This window comes from Camelus dromedarius, chromosome 8, assembly GCF_036321535.1.
Source record: "Camelus dromedarius isolate mCamDro1 chromosome 8, mCamDro1.pat, whole genome shotgun sequence".
NCBI lineage: Eukaryota > Metazoa > Chordata > Mammalia > Artiodactyla > Camelidae > Camelus > Camelus dromedarius.
In genome coordinates, this window is record NC_087443.1 from 47,859,259 (window position 1) to 47,875,913 (window position 16,655).

A 16,655-nucleotide genomic window follows, 5' to 3' on the forward strand; every position below is an offset into this window, starting at 1 on the left:
AACTAATACCAAACAATTCTGATAAAAACTTGAAACTGAAACTTCCACTAGCCAGGAACTGTAAATATCTGAAAGTCATACAACTCATTTTGCTTGAAAATACATGATAATATATTTACACTACCTCCAGATGTTTTTTCCCCAGTCACCCTAATGAGTAAAGTCTTAACATATGACTATTCTCTTTTGTTAAAACGATGAGAAAATTTGGCACTTAGGTATGCAATAATACTTGGGACATTGCCCAGGCTAAAACACAAATCACTAAAGGAACAGGTTAAACAAGCATTTTATGAAGATAATTTCATTTAACTGAAGAGAGAGAGGAAAAATTGGACTGATTTTCCACATAAACTCCCTGGGAACGTTTTAATAATAAGCAAGTTTGTGAAAGAACTTCTCTAGCCTATTCATCCATTGTTGCTATGGTATACTCTTTATAAATATTCATGTTCACAGACGAAAAAGAATCCATGTATACCAAGAGCAGTGCTATCTAAATTTTGAGAAGATTAAATGTGTTGATAAAAAACTAATTAAGCAATGAAACACTTCCTCAGTTAAAGCTTATAAATATTTAACTGACAGGCTTTTTTATTTTTAAATTATTTTGACATAAGAATATTAACATAAGATCAACCAAAGTTACACGGAACTGGTTAGAATTACAGCTTGAAGACAGGTCAGTATCAGTTTATAAAAGCATGGTCATTTAGTGAGTTTAACTAAATTTATGAAATCAACATTATTGCAAAATCTGTGACTCCAAATACTGATATACTATTAAGAATCCCGTTTTTTAAAGCATAATTAAAATCACCTACTATTTAGTCAATTTAGAAGTAAAAAGAAGAGAGACAGAATGTATTAAAATTAGCCTGAAGCAATGGGGGAAAATCAGTATGTCTATCTTTACTTAAGGAAGTCTCCAATGGGTATTTCTTCTGTATTTTGTCATAAATATGTTTGTCTGTATGTATGAGTGAGTGTGTGTGTGCATAAAATCTTTCTCTCCTTCTCTCTCCTAACCCCTTATCATCTAACATAAGATGCACTGACTTTACACTATAGGTATTTTAAGTATTATTAACTTTACATCATGGTATTTAAGTTATGAGATACTAAGAAGATTAAACATCACCCAAGGACTCTGAACCCTTCTCTGGGAAAAAGGTTACTGTGTTTTCATTGTATACAGGATCATGATATCACGTTAGGCAGAAGTATGACCTTCTTATTGTCTTAACTTGAAGACTGAGTATGGTTTAAGGAGATGTATCTGGGTGCCCAGTTGACAAGGAATGGACCCGTGATGGTTAATTTTATATGTCAACTAGCAAGCCCATGACAGCCAGATATCTGGTCAAACATTACAGTAGATGCTTCAGTGCAGGTCTTTTTTAGATAAGATTAACATCTAAATCAGTAGACTTTGAGTAAGCGGATTTACCTCGTCATGTTGGTTGGCTCATCAGTTGCAGGCCTTAGCAGAAGAAAAGACTGATCTTTCCAAAGGAAGGTAGAATTCTGCCAACAGATGGCCTCCAGACTTGAGTTAGAACGTCAACTTTTCCCTGGGTCTCCAGCCTACCAGCCTTAACCTTGCAGATTTTGAACTTGACAGCCTCCACAATCACAGAAGCAAATTCCTTAAAATAAACCACTGTCTCAATACACCGGTACACACACATAAACACACACACACACACACACACACACACACACACACACATATCCTATTGGCTCTTTCTCTGTGGAGAACTCTTCCTAATACGTAGCCCCATAGTTAAGAGCTTGAGTTCTGAATCAAGATTATTTGGGTTCAATCCTAACTCTACTATAAACTAGTTAAGCCTCAGTCTTTGCATCTATGAAAGGGGATAATAAACATTAGCCCTTACCTCACAGAATTGTTTTGAGAATTAAATAAATTTTATGCATGGAAAATGTTTAGAAAAAGCACTGGGCATTGTTCTAAAAACTCAATAAATCTTAACTACAATTTCCAAGCTTCTTCTAATATAGCTAGTAAACTTGCAGTTAGTGTAAGAAATCTGGAATGGCATGAATAAATTTTTTTTTTTGGAAAAATTTACAAGGTTGTTTGGAAATCTATTTTTGTAAAAGATCCTCAAGATAAAAGAAAACTGAACATACAGGTTTTTAAAATACTCATTTCTTGATTGGAATATCAATAATGAGCATTTGAAAATCGCTGAAGTAAAGTATACCTTGCTGTATATAATATCTGTATTCTTAAAAACACACCTTCCAATAAAATATCTGAAAAACCAAATAATATAAAACTACTGATATATTATAATCTCAAAAACACTTTAAACTTGGTTTCTAATTGTTAATAGTTCTTAACACTTTACCTCTGTATTTATGGCCTCTAAATATTTCTTCATTTTTCTTATCCTTCTTGCTTACTACCCACATATACTCTTCCCTATAATTTCACTTCCTTTCCCTACAATTCTCTGACAAGTGTATACTGTTTGTGTTTTTTTCTATTATGTTTTGGTTTTATTAGAAGAAAGCCTAGCTGAACACTGATTTCCTTTTGGCCTGGGAAAAACTTCATAACATTGACAGAAAAGCTGAAAACTCCAAAGAAATAAAAATGATAAAAATTAGTAGCTAAATAGCCAACGCCTGATATGTGTCAAAAAAGACTGCAAAGAAAAATTAAAATGTGAATGATAAATGTCGAAAGAATGTTTCTTACATACCATTAAGTATTTAATAGAAATACTAATACTGGTTGTTATTTTACAGTGTTTTATACTTGATATTAAACAGCCGTACAACTTATTCCATGTTAACTTCATAATAGTCCTGTGAAGAAGGCAGAAAGCAGGGTTTTTCAGCACAGGTATCAAGAACAGGGAAGTCTTTGTCGTGGGCAACTGCCCAACTGAGCACCCCTGGTCTTCACCTACTAGATGCCAGTAGCCTCCCCTACCCCCACCCTCACCCATATTGTGACAACCAAATGTCTCCAAACACTGACAAATGTCCCTGAGGGACAGAATCATCGCCAGTTGAAAATCATTGACAGAAAGACATAATATCTTCTTTTTCATAAATTGAGTGAAACTCAGAGAAGTTAACTGACCTGACAAAATATACCCCTTCTCTGAATGACCTACAAACTTGACAGTTATAGGACACTACCATCAATGCTTTGGATAAAACACTAATTGCCACCCAGTAAATCAATTGTGATTTTTGTATGCCAACTGTCTTATATTACAGACATTTCTGAACTCACTTTCTCCTCATCTGATTCACTCATTATTTCAGGCTTCTTTCTTCCCACAAAAGGAGAACATGTCATTATAAATTTCAAGTCAGAAATACACATGATGAAAATTTACTTAAGCATAAAACATATTTACACAGTGCATGCTCAGTTTTTTTTTTCAAAGCAGTTACTTAGTTTGGACAAAATTTATGAAACAAGCTATCACTCTTACTAATCAGGGAGCTAATATACCATCCAGCCTCTAAGATCTACCTCTATCATACACCTATAAAATACTGAAAACATTCTCTTTTTATAGCAGCATCACAGCAGGAAACCTGGTCATATACTGAGAGATAAAAGCAGCTTTGAAGACACTTTGGTTATCTACCCAAAAATACTTCCAATAGACTTGAACTTCCATTGAAACTTTGTGAGCTTGCTCAATGAACTGACAGTGTGTGGTCTTATTCGGTGCAATAAATAGCATTTCTTTCTTTCACATTCTCATCCCTTCCCCATGTCTGAAAAAATACTAGATTCTTATATTAATAATTCTAAACACAAACACTTCACACAATTACTCAACCACTATCTAAGTAGCAGTCTACCCCCCTCAAACTTTCTCAACAACAACAAAAGCAACAGAGAATTGTCCCACATAATGCACTGTCATCTGCATGTGGGCTGCTGAGGTGAAAAGACAATGTGTGAATGTCAGAGGACCGCGGTCATAAACATACCTTCCATGACATACACCAGTGACCCCACATCTCCTTCTTTGATGATGCAGCTGTCCTTGCCATACTCCACTGGATACATACAATCCACAATCTCTTGGATCTGTGACAGTTCCAAGTTCTTCATAAAGTCATTATCAAGGATGGCTTCCTTTATAAGATCCTTAGACCTATGGTAAGAGAAGGAAGATTTACTGACACAGCTGACAAGTGCTTTCATAGTTTGTGAGGTTGAGCAGAGCCATACAGTGTTCAGGTGCACTACAAAGGCATTTTCTTGTTAGGAATCCAATAATTTTCTGATAGACCTGAGAACAAAGTAATCCCATGGCAGCAGGAAGGACACTGAGAAATTTTCCTTCAAGTAAAGTATTATTTAATGAGCATGGGACCAACAAACAAGCAAAATCATACAGTTCCACTTTGTTGGAAGATTTTTTTTTTTTACCATAAAGATCACAGGCAAACATTTTAAATTGAAACTTGCAACTTTGTTAAAGAATAAATATGAACAAAATACAACAAAACTTTATAGAACAAACACTATCATTACTATGTTTATATATTATAAAAGAACATCAGGATGTATTATGCTACACCCAGTTACAGTAAAACACAATTTGTTTACTTATTTTTGTGTGCCTCTTCCACTAGACTTTATGCTTCATGAGAGCAGAGATCATTTTTAGCTTTTTCTCTTACTATATGCCTGGTGTCTACTACAATGCCAGCTATAGTATGGGAGCTCAAGAAATACGTTGGATAAAAAAGTGGTTAAGAACTAGATTCCTAATTAGCTGTTTGAAACACCTGGTAGATATGTGACAGTTCTTTACCCATACCTTCTGCTTCTTTAGAGACTATTTCTTCAAGCAGCTTACACTGAGGTAACCAAGTAGGTAAAACTCTACTGAACAAGATGTTTTAAATACAACATGGTTTAAACAGGGGATTAAACAGGCAGTCGGCAGGAAACATATTTATTTACAAACTCTATATTCAGTGGTTAACAGAAAAGCTTTGCAGAACTTGAAAGGGGGGTGATCATTTGATTCTCTGGGATAAGAAATTCCAAATAACCTACTAAGGATACAAGAATCAAAGTAAAGAGAAACTGAGGCATATGTTGTCGAGAGTTGCATAGCGTACTTTCAGAGAAGTCAGCAACTGGAAAAAGACAAAAGCAAAGATCTTAGCAATGTAGAGGCTAAGCAACACATTTGGAATTCTATATTTAAAGTCTGAATTTGAAAAGCATCTGACTACAAGCTGGTCTTTGTCCACATTTGCTTAATCAGTGGCTTTCCCAGTAATGACCTGCAGTGATGCATACTTATTAAAGCACAGGAACACACCAATTCTAGCTGACTTCTCATCTAGACCTCAGTCTAAGTGCTCTAGCCTTCACACATTATCTTTTTAATGATTTGGTTTTAAGTAATAAAAAGGTATACATCAAAAATGAATATAAAATTTCAACATGAAAAATAGAATGAACCGTAAGGATGCAATTAAGTTGCTTATGACAGTGTTAATTGCATGGGAAAAATTCTTATACTATTTTTAACTGAAAAAGCAGGATACAGAATTATTTTTAGAATAAGTATGTGTGTGAAATGTAAAGAAAATAAGCTTTCAAGTTAGATATATTTGGGTCCCAAGCCTAGTTCTGTCACATATTAAACCTTGAGCAGGTTGTCTTATTTTTTCTGAATTTCCGTTTTATAATCTGTAAAGTGGTATTTTAAAAATTACCAACCACCAACAGGTACGTGGAAAGATGTTCAACATCTCTAGCCATTAGGGGTACAGGGGTACATAATTAAAACCACAATGAGGTATCACCTAATGCCTGTTAAGAATGGTGATCATCAAAATGATAAGAGGTAACAATTGCTGGTTCGGATATGGTGTGTGCACTGTTGGTGAGAATGTAAATTGGTACAGCTACTATGCAAACAGTATGATGATAACTCAAAAAATTAAAAACAGAACTACCATATGATCCAACAATTCCACTTCTAAGAGTATATCCAAAGGAAATGAAAACACTAACTGTAAAAAGTATCTACATCCCCATGTTCATAGCATCATTATTTATAGGAGCTAAGGCATGAAAACAAATTAAGCATCCAATGATGGATGAATGGATAAAGAAGTTGTGGTACACACACACACACACTGGAATATTATCCAGCCATAAAAAATGAGAAAATCCTACCATTTATAACAACACAGATGAATCCTGAAGCCATTATGCTAAGTGAAATAACTCAGATAAAGACAAATACTGTATAATTTTATTTTATGTGGAATCTAACTTTTTCTAAAATACTCATAGAAAAAAGATATCAGAGTTATGGTTACCAGTGGTAGTGTTTGGGGGGAGGGGGAACTAGAGGAAGGAGATCAAAAGGTACAAACTTCCAGCTATAAGATAAATACACACTAGGGATGTAACATACAAAATAATGACTATAGTTATGGCTGTCTGATATACAGGAAAGTTGTTAAGAGGATAGATCCGCCCCCCCAAAAAAGAGAGAGAGTAGATTCTAAGAGTTGTTATCACAAGGATAATTTTGTTTTTAATTTTCTTTTTACTTTACCTATATGAAATGATGGATGTTAACTTATTGTGATAATCATTTCACAATATATGTAAATCAAACCATCATTCTGTACACTTTAAACTTACACAGAGATGTATGTCAATTATTTTTCAATAAAACTGGAAAAATATGTGAAGACTGATAAAAATGTAATGTTACTTTCAGTAAATGGTAGGTAGAAAAGGTGTTGGTAGTAAGTGCAGCTGCAGTAATAGGAAGAGTAGTAACAGAGCATACAATTATGACTTGGTACAGTATCAGAAGGAAATAAAATGTTGGCATTTTGGTTGCCTTTGGTGCCAAAATTCTATTTTTTTTCTTTCTACTTTTCTCTACTTATAAAATTTTCTAGAATGGGCATGCTTTTTTATATCGAGAAATCTTTCACTTTAAAGGCAGTTTATGAAAAGTAACTGCTAGGAGGAAAAATAAAAATAACAACCTACTGCTTATTTAAATAATGACTTAGATATTTAATATTGGTTGACTGTTATGGGTATATTCAGTACAACTCTTCAGTAGATACTCTCTCATACGGCCTCTGTCTAAATACTAATAAACAGATGGTGAGGGAGGCCTCATGGTTAAGAACTTCAGAATAGACTGTATTTAAAAAGTCCTGTTTGGGAGCCTTTTACTTCAGTTTGGCAGGACTATTTAGCTACATGTTTCTGTTATTTATTTATTTTTTAGTTCTGGCTTGCGAGAACTTTATTTCTCCTGAGGCAAAGAGCTGTTTCTCTTGAGTATTCAACACAGGATGCAAAACTCTGTCCCCATCTATGATTTTGTGCCCGAGTACATGATCTACCCTAGAGAACGTTCCATGTGAACTTGAAAAGAATGTATATTCTATTTTGGGGGGATGTAATGTCCTAAAAATACCAACTAAGTCCAATTGCCTATTGTGTCATTTAGTTTCTCCACGGCCTTATTGATTTTCTGTCTGGAAAATCTGTCCAGTGATGTTAATGGGGTGTTACAGTCTCCTACTATGATTGTGTTCCCATCAATTTCTCCCTTTATATCTGTTAGTAATTGCTTTATGTATTTAGGTGCTCCTATATTGGGTGCATATATGTTAACAAGTGTAATATCCTAATCTTGTATTGCTCCTTTAATCATTATATAATGTCCTTCTTTATCTTTCTTCATGGCCTTTGTTTTAAAGTCTATTTTGTCTGAAATCATTATTGCTGTTCCTGCTTTCTTATTGTTTCCATTGGCATGAAATGTCTTTTTCCATCCTCTCACTTTCAATCTATGTATGTCCTTCTCCCTAAAGTGGGTCTTTTGTATGCAGCATGTTGTAGGTTCTTGTTTTATTATCCAATCTGCCACTCTGTGTCTTTTGATAGGAGCATTTATTCCATTGACATTTACAGTAATTATTGATAGATGTGTGTTTATTGCCATTTTGAACTTAGTTTTCCAGTTGATTTGGTATTTCCTCTTTGTTCCTTTCTTTTTCTTTTTCTTTTTCTTTTTGTGGTTTGATCATTTTCCTTTGTATTATCTTGGTTTCTTTCTGGCTTTTGTGATTCTATTGTATGCTTTTGTGGTTACCCTGTTTTTCAAGTATATTAAACCGTTACTGTATCTGTTTGCTTTAAACTGATAAGTCACATAAGCTCAAACACATCCTAAAGAGAATGAAAAAAAAGAAGAAAAATTTGTATTTTCTTGCTTCTCTCTCCCACCTTTTATAATTTTGATATCCTCTTTTTCATCCTCATGTTTATTCTGTTGCAACTCATTGTAGTTATCGCCTTTCCAATTTTGGTTTTCTCCTTTCTGTAATGCCCTGCTTCTTTTCTATATAGAGTAGACGCTTCAATATTTCTTTTAGTATAGGTTTATTATTGCTGAATTCTTTTAGTTTTTGCTGGTCTGTCAAGTTAATTATCTCCTTTTCTATTCTAAAGGATAGGCTTACTGGATAAAGTATCCTAGGCTACAGCTTTTTCTCATTCAGGACTTTGAATATATCTTGCCACTCCCTTCTGGCCTGCAGTGTTTGTGTAGAGAAATTAGCTGAAAGCTTTATGGGGGGTTCCTTTGTAAATAACTCTTTGTTTTTCTCTTGTTGCCTTTAGAATTATTTCTTTATCTTTAACCTTGGCCATCTTGATTATGATATGTCTTGGTGTAGGTCTATTTGGGTTCTTCTTGTTGGGGACCCTCTGGGCTTCCTGTACTTGGATATCTGATTCCTTCTTTGGGTTTGGGAAATTTTCAGTCATGATTTCTTCTAACACCTTTTCAATCCCCTTTGTTCTTTCTTCTTCTTCTGGGACCCCTATTATGCGTAGGTTAGCATGCTTTATATTATCCCATAGGTCCCTTATATTGCTTTCCTTGGTTTTTACTTGCTTTTCTGTCTGCTGTTCTGATTGGGTGATTTCTGTTATCCTGTCTTCCAAGTCCCTTATTCTCTGCATTATCTAGTCTGCTTTTGACAGCCTTTAGCTTGGCTCTTATCTCTGCCATTGAGTTTTCTATTTTTAACTGGCTCCTCTTTTTTTTTTTTTTCCCCACTACTAGAAATTTAGCCAAAAAAGTAAGGTACAGACAAGGTTATTCAACACAGTGTTATTTGTAGTAACTAAAGATCAGAAGCTATTTCAACAAGAGAATGGTTAAAGTATGAAACACCCATATAAACAGAATTCTACAATCAGAATAAAAGATTGGGAAAGCATTTATGTTTAGAAATGGGAGTAACTCCAAAACATGTTAAGTAAAAAAAGGCAAGATACAGAACAGAATCTAACTAAAAGAGGGATGAACATGTCCAGGCTGCTTACACACACACGAAGTACCCATAAGAAGAAACCAGAAACTCATGCCACTGGTGCCTCCAGAACATGCTTCCGAGCCGCATGAGCAGGGACTTGCAATTTTCAGGTTTTCCAATCATCCCACCAACCATGCAGAAGGCAGCCTGACTCCCATGCTTACCCAAGAGGGTCGGTCTCCACCCTGGGCCCCACAGGCCACAGTCTGGCTCGCCCTACCACCACCACCAAGAACAAACTGAGGCCAGCGGGTCCAGGCCCACGCACCTCCCAGGCCCTAAAGCCTGAGGGCGGGGACAGCGGCAGGAGCCCACAGCACCATGTTCCTCTGCTGGCTCCTCTCTATAGTTTCAATTTCCTTTCTAAAGTATTCTCTGTCTCTACTGACAGTCTCTTTTAGTTCCTTCAGTGCATCGATCACTCCCTTTTTGAAGTTATGATCTAGTAGACTATCAAGGTCTATTTCATTGATTGTTCTGTCAGGGGATTTCTCTTGTTCTTTTAATTGGGAGTGGTTCCTCTGCTTCTTCATTTTACTTATTTCTCTCTGACACTATGGATTATGGAGTATTAGTTACCTACTGTGATTTTAAAGGGATTTTTTTTAAAGAAGATGTGGAAATAAATCTTAAAAAAACAAAACATAAAAAATTTTAATTAAAAATTTTAAAAGAAAAAGAAAAAATTTAAAAACAGAAATTAAAAAATTAAGAAAAAGAAAAAATCAAAAAAGAAAAAATTTTAAATAATAAAATAAAATTTAAAAAAAAGAATGTGTTCCTGTGTATACCATGCACCTCTAATAATTTTGTCGTGAGGTCTGTTTTTAGTAAAGGATGGTTGCCAGGCCTTTCTTCCATGTATGTTGGCTATTATTCCTTTGGTTGGGGGTGTGGCCAGTGCTGTGGTGACCAGAGCTTGCCCTGGCTATTGAGTGGGGCCTCTTTTTGTTCTGTGGGTGTCACAGCCCTGACAGGGGCCAAGTCTGTTCCCCTTTTGTTGGAATGGAGGCTTCCAGACCCACTTCTGAGCTGCAGTGCATAGTAGGCTGGGTTGGAGTGCTTTAAGTCCTCCTTGTTGACTCTGCCCTTGTCCCTGCTTTAGCTGCGGGAATGTCAGTGCACTGCCCTGGTGTTCCCCAGGTTCTCTGCCCTCAGGGTTACCAAGTGCAGTTAAACCGATTTCTGGGTCACACACCTGGATCCTGTGCAGACTCACTCGCTTATTCCAGAGGCCCGCGGGTCGTGCCACTATGTCAGTGCCTTTTCTAGCGCCAAACGCGGCTCCTGCACTAGTCCCACTGTGTGAACTCTGCTCCTTCCTTCCAGAGGCTTGGGGGGAGGGGGTCACGCCAGCGGGCCAGTGCCGCTCCCAGAGCTTCGTCCCCGCACGGTAGGCGGGCTCACAGGAAACGGCCGCACCAGCGCTCGCCCCGCTGTGTGCCAGAGCGCCACTCCTTGCTCCTTTGCCTAGAGGCGCGGGTCCACAAAGGACTAGGACAGACCAGGGCTATAAACAAGTCTCAGACCCGCCTGTGAGGTTGCGGAGCCCTGGGGTAAGGATTCAGGTCTGGACCCCACCTCAGCCTGGGAGCCTCCCACCAGGGAAATAGTGGCTGTGGCGGAGCCCCACCTCTTCTCCTGAGAGCGCGCCAGCGATGGCGCCGCGGGTCTGTGGAGACAGAGGCTACGGCGCCCCTCCCCCCAGCGCACACCAGCAGGGGTGCTTTCTTTCTTTCTTTCTTTAATTTTATTTTATGAGGGACGCAGGCTTTTCTGTTCTGTATCCCGGCCACGGCACACAGCACCCTGCAGTCCCCTGAGCAGGCCTCTGTACAGTCAGCCCCAGCCAGTCCTCCGCCCGGCTCTGGCAGCCGGTCCCGTCCCACCCCTGCGGGTTCATGTCTTGGGCTGGGGGTCACAGGGACCCTTTGTGCCCGTTTCACTTAGTTGTGTCTGCCAAGGGCTGCTCTGCACAGGTCTGAGCCTCGGAGGCTTCCCCTCTGTCCCCGCTGCCCTCTCTTTTGGAGAGGGGGAGACCCAGCTTACGAGCGCTAGTCCTCCTTTGCCGCTCCCTCCCCTCAGGACAGGTCGTGCACTAATTTCCTTTTTCTTCCTTTTCTTTGTTCTCCTACCAGATTTGTGACGAATTTTGTCTTTTGAAGAAGGCAGTGTTCTGTCAAAGTTCAGTAGGTGTTCTGAGTGACTGGGCAGGTCCGTGGACATTACTCTTGGTGCATTCACGGGAGAGGGTGAGCTACCGGTGTCTTCCTACTCCGCCATCTTGGCTGCCCCTCCCCTTCTATGATTTTTCATGAGAAACTCCTGACCTCAAGAATACCGGTAGCAACTTCATAGTGAGTTCTGAGATCTATTATTCTAAAATTACTTTTCCAAATACCAGGACTTATCTAATCTTTTAGAAATTAATGTTAATCAAATTACATAATATTCTCTTTACTAAAAATTCCTTTATTTTCATTGGGTCAGAGAGTGGGGCCATCAATGGGTTCATACTTTCTAATATGATAAACACTGGATGTTATCAACCCCAGAATCCCAACTTGTTCAGCTACAGATGGCATCTTATCCTTTGGGAAAAAATAATAGCACTCCATTAAAAATTTCAGTCCTAGAAATGCTGCAAAATTAAAAATAAAGCTCTCTTCCAAGAAAATAATTAGCTAAGTCCAAAGCCACTGATGAAAGCCACTTTCTCTACTCTCATAAACAGTACAATGCACCTGTTTTGTAAAGACATCAGAAAAGATGACACAATGTGGTCTGTCACAATCCCTCAGAATTAGCCCAGTTTTCCACGTGCTTATCACAAATAGGAGGGATGAGAGGAAATTTCAGGATACTCTCCTTTCTCAAATTTCATTTTAAATGGAGGAAATTCAAACTTAAGCCTCTGAAGAAACAAACTGCAGGCTTTCATATATGCTTTTGCATTACAATAAAACAAACTGAGAAATATAGGACCTATGTCTTACCATTTATCCCCTTCAGAAGGGTATTGTCCAAAAACATTTCTCGGAACCATCACAAGTAATCCAGCTCTGCCTTCACAGACTAGTTTAACCCAAAGATGATCTTGTCAGTGAGTACTAGTTAAAGCCCTGCCTCTTCAAGTAATTTTCTCTTAAGTTCTTTCCCATTGAAGGCTCAAAACCTTAGGTCAGCTCTCTTAGTCTCCACGTGCTCCAACACTGTAAACCAGAATCAGAGCCTCCACCTCACTCTTCCTTGACTGGTTTTCTTCCCTGAAGGAACAATCTAAGACACCTACTGTAAACTACCACGTGATGCTGCATGTGAGGTCAGCTGAGCTGTGCTGTGCTGTCAGGATGGGAGCTGGGGAAGCGGCTATCACAAGTCCCAGAAGGTGGCTATCTGCCCGAACACACGAGTATACATCTTAACAATGTTTTCCAAGAATTCAGCAGCCTGACCTGAAAGGTGTAAAAAGGAAAATAAAAAGATCTTGATTTTTTTTATCCTTCCTGTCTGCTTCTGTGTACAAATTACCTATTTTCTTTAAAAATGGCTTTTTCTTCCATGCTCCAAATTTGTGACTTTTTAATGCAAACAACCATAAAAGTAACTTGGTTATTTTAAGCTGGCCCTATTGATTTGTCATCATCAAATCATCACCCTCTAAAATATTGGCTATGTATAATGGTGTGTTGTTAAACTGGCTCTCCAGGGGAAAAAAAAAAAAAAGCCGTAGTTTGTAGTGTTTGCCAATTTCCATGGTATAATTACTCCCACCATAGACAATTTCAAGCTACTAATGCAAAGTCAACCCATCTTGCAAAATTTCTGAAAATTTAACAAGCAGTTCTTATACAAATTGGCTCCAGCATAGCAGATAGATCAGTTTTCCAAGAATTTAGTGTGCCTTAATTTATAAATGCTAAAATAACATGGTGAACCTTTCCTTCCTTAAAAATTTCATTAGGTGGTATAATATCCCCAGATAACTTTAAGCCAGGATTAGGGACAGTTCTTCCAAAATTTCAATTTTAAAAAAAGACTTGGAAAATCCACTTACTCATTTAATCGTTGATGAGGAAGTTCCCGCATAGACACAAAGGATATCTGATAGGAACTGTCTTTCTACAATCTTAGATAAAAATGCGGAATTCTAGGGTGAGCACAGTGAAATATATACCTACTTCTCTAACAAGGGATGTCACCGAGCAGGACCCTGTGGGGCCTTCCAGGGTCAGACCGCTCTCTCATATCTTCTGCCGTAGCTCCTCTCTGAAGTGCCAAGATAATAGTTATTTCATGTCTATTTCCTGAGTTTTTCAGATGCTAAAAACCACCACCAAAGGGAAGAAATTAACTACTTGATGATCAAGAGAGGCCCCAGGGCCTTCAGGCACCCAGGGCTTGATAGTGTTGACCACCCTGTCACCTCAACATCCACCAATCAGAGAATCGTGCATGAGCTGATCACTTACCCTACAACCCCTTCCCGTTACCTGGCCTTTAAATACGCTTTGCTGAAACCCTTCAGAGAGCTTGGAGTCTGGGGGGCTTGCGTCACCCTGTCCTCATTGCTTGGACCTGCAATAAACCTTTCTCTGCTCCAGATTCCGACGTTTTGGTTTGTTTGGCCTCATGGTGCATTAGGCACAAGAACATGCCTTCGGTAACAGGGAGATAACATTATTCACTATGGATAAACAGAGCCTCGTGGGGTTTCTCAATATCAATAAAAGGATATTCTTCATTGTGGTTGTCATGGAGCATCAATATCTGTGCAGCACTAGTGTTACTTGTAAGAGTGGGAAAGGCTGTATCAGACCAAGCAGTCAGGAAGGCATCTCTGAGCTGAGGACCACATAATAATAGGATCCAACCATGCAAAGATCATTGGAAAAAGCCTTCTGGGTAAAAGGAAAATCACAGGTCCAAAGGTTGGAAGGAACTTGATCTGGTCAATGATCAGAAAGAAGACCCACGTGGCTAAGCACAGAGCGAGCTAGAAGGAAAGGAAACGGAGAATCAAATTGCCAAGGAAGGCAGGTTTCCTAGGGCCTTGAAGGTTGGGACAAGAGTTTTATTCTATTCTAAAGCCTTAGGAGTACAGTGAAGGCTTGATTATAAGCAGGGGGATAATTTACAGGTAATATATCTAGTATAAAGAATAAATAATATAAATTCATTTTAAAGTGTAACTGAGATCATGGAAGTTTTCTGTCTTGTGTTTCATCAATTAACAGATACTAAAAGCATAACATTATCATGTTAATCAGGAGTTCTTATAACTTAAACTCCTGGGAACCACTGTCTCATAACTCTTAGACTGCCTTAAACTTCAAATCACTGACTTTCAGGCAACGTTCACATATTAGAAGAGAATGAGGTCTCGTCTCCAGTTTCAAGCTGTCTCCAGAAACCTCAATTTATTCACTCCCTCTTCACAGCCTCTCTTTAGATCAGTTTCCCCCTGAACACATGCCAGGCAACAATAAATATGCCCAAAACAGCCACGACGAGAAATATGAGAATTAATAACTGATCCCTTCATTTGACAAAGAACTCTAGGCACTTTAAAAATCAGTCGAATTTATTAAATTATTACTATGAATGAAAATCACCTAAAGCAATTTTAAATTATACAAAGCTTCTATAATCAATGTTTTGACTGAAAAAGAAATGCTATATCTTTTTGGCTCTCAGTGGTCAGTTTTAGGCTCAAAAGAGAGAAGAAGCAGTAAATGCACTTTCAAGATCACCTTGAACCTACTATGCATACAGTACGGTCTCTGTAGTTGGCACCTCAGAAGCTTAAACCCTCCACCTCTTGGTAATTCAGGGCTCTTCTAACTCAGATAAAGTAATTGCAGTTTCCCTTAAAAGTTTCTAATTCTTGAAGTCATTGCGGCAAGATAACTCCATCCACCTACAGTGAAATATTTGATTAATTATCTATAAGCAAGAAAAACTTTGGGAGTAGTCTTCTCCCTGCCCCAGCTCTCAAGATTCTGCCCAAATGTTGGGTTCTTTTTCTAGCCTAACAGCTTTCCTGAATGAACTCCGTAGGTATAAACTGCCTGAGAGCTAAGAAATATCAAGCAGCGCACATTTTTTAAAGATAAAATTTAATCCTGCAAAGCTACTGGCCAATTTCGATATTTCCTCAAAACTGAAAACTAGTTTTCAACAAGTTACAGACCATATTTTCACATCAACCAATGCTGCTGTAGCTATCCCAATCTTATAGTAAAAAAAAAAAACCAAAACTGTTTGCAGCAGCCACACCTATAATCAGTACGTGATACAAAGCATGAGAATCACTGGGCCAAAATATATGAGAGCAACATAGTTCTTAGGTGGTCAATGATATAAATCTTTTTGTTTATTATATGCATCACAAATAATTTCCAGTTGCCATTTCCCTTCTAACTCTTTTTTTCTGTAATTCTAAAAATAGATGAGTATCCAAGTGAAATTTAGATAACTTTAAAGGAAAATAATTTCGGGGATAAGGAGAAAATGGTTAACACATAACATACATGTTTGCTGAAATATTTAACCTTCTCCTCTTTAACTCTCACCTCATTCTCACTGACTAGGAACGATGCTAAGTAGCTGTTGAAATCACTGGTTAGATGTTAACAGACGGAACAGACAGGTACTAATTAAAGGAAAAGGAAATTATTGTTATTTGTAGGTATCTAACAACTTTCAATATTAAATATTAAAGTCTCCCGTTCAACGACTGAAGCCATTCAGTGCTGCAGAGACGCACTTTACAGTCACTTCACACTAGTGAGCCTAACTCAAAATAGAGTAGTCTCTCAAAGAGCCCAGATCAAACTCTTATCCTACAGGCTCCTGTTTCATATCATACAGGTGGAACTGTAGGGTGCTTTCCACGAGAATAATGACCATAAGAATTCATAAGACCATACATATTACCTTCCAGAATGTAAGAACCATGTGGCCTCCTGCTCTATCATGAATTAACTCTATTTTTAAAGTAGAGATCCAAACTGCAAAACAAAAATAGACCAATGACTGGGAAGAAAACACTTGGCATATATTTATATGTCCAATTGCAATTCGACATTACAAAGCAATTGTTTTTCATCTCTCAAAACACACAAACAATTGAGATCTTTTAGAATCCATTTGTTTTCAGCAAGGTCAACCACGGTCACACTATAAACAGCCATTAAACTTCCTCATCACCCAGAGTGACCCTGCCTGCAAGGCATTGCTTGGGTGCCATGATG

General features: G+C 37.9%; 1 protein-coding gene across 2 annotated transcripts in view; it reads right to left on the bottom strand.

Moving 5' to 3' along the window:
• The window catches only part of PRKG1 (protein kinase cGMP-dependent 1), a 1,104,481-nt gene that overhangs the window by 951,808 nt on the left and 136,018 nt on the right, over positions 1-16,655 (bottom strand). For both annotated transcript variants that reach the window (XM_031461315.2, XM_031461314.2), the window contains exon 2: positions 3,994-4,160. In XM_031461315.2, coding sequence (XP_031317175.1) covers positions 3,994-4,160 — 167 coding nt within the window. The remainder of the gene's footprint in view (positions 1-3,993; positions 4,161-16,655) is intronic.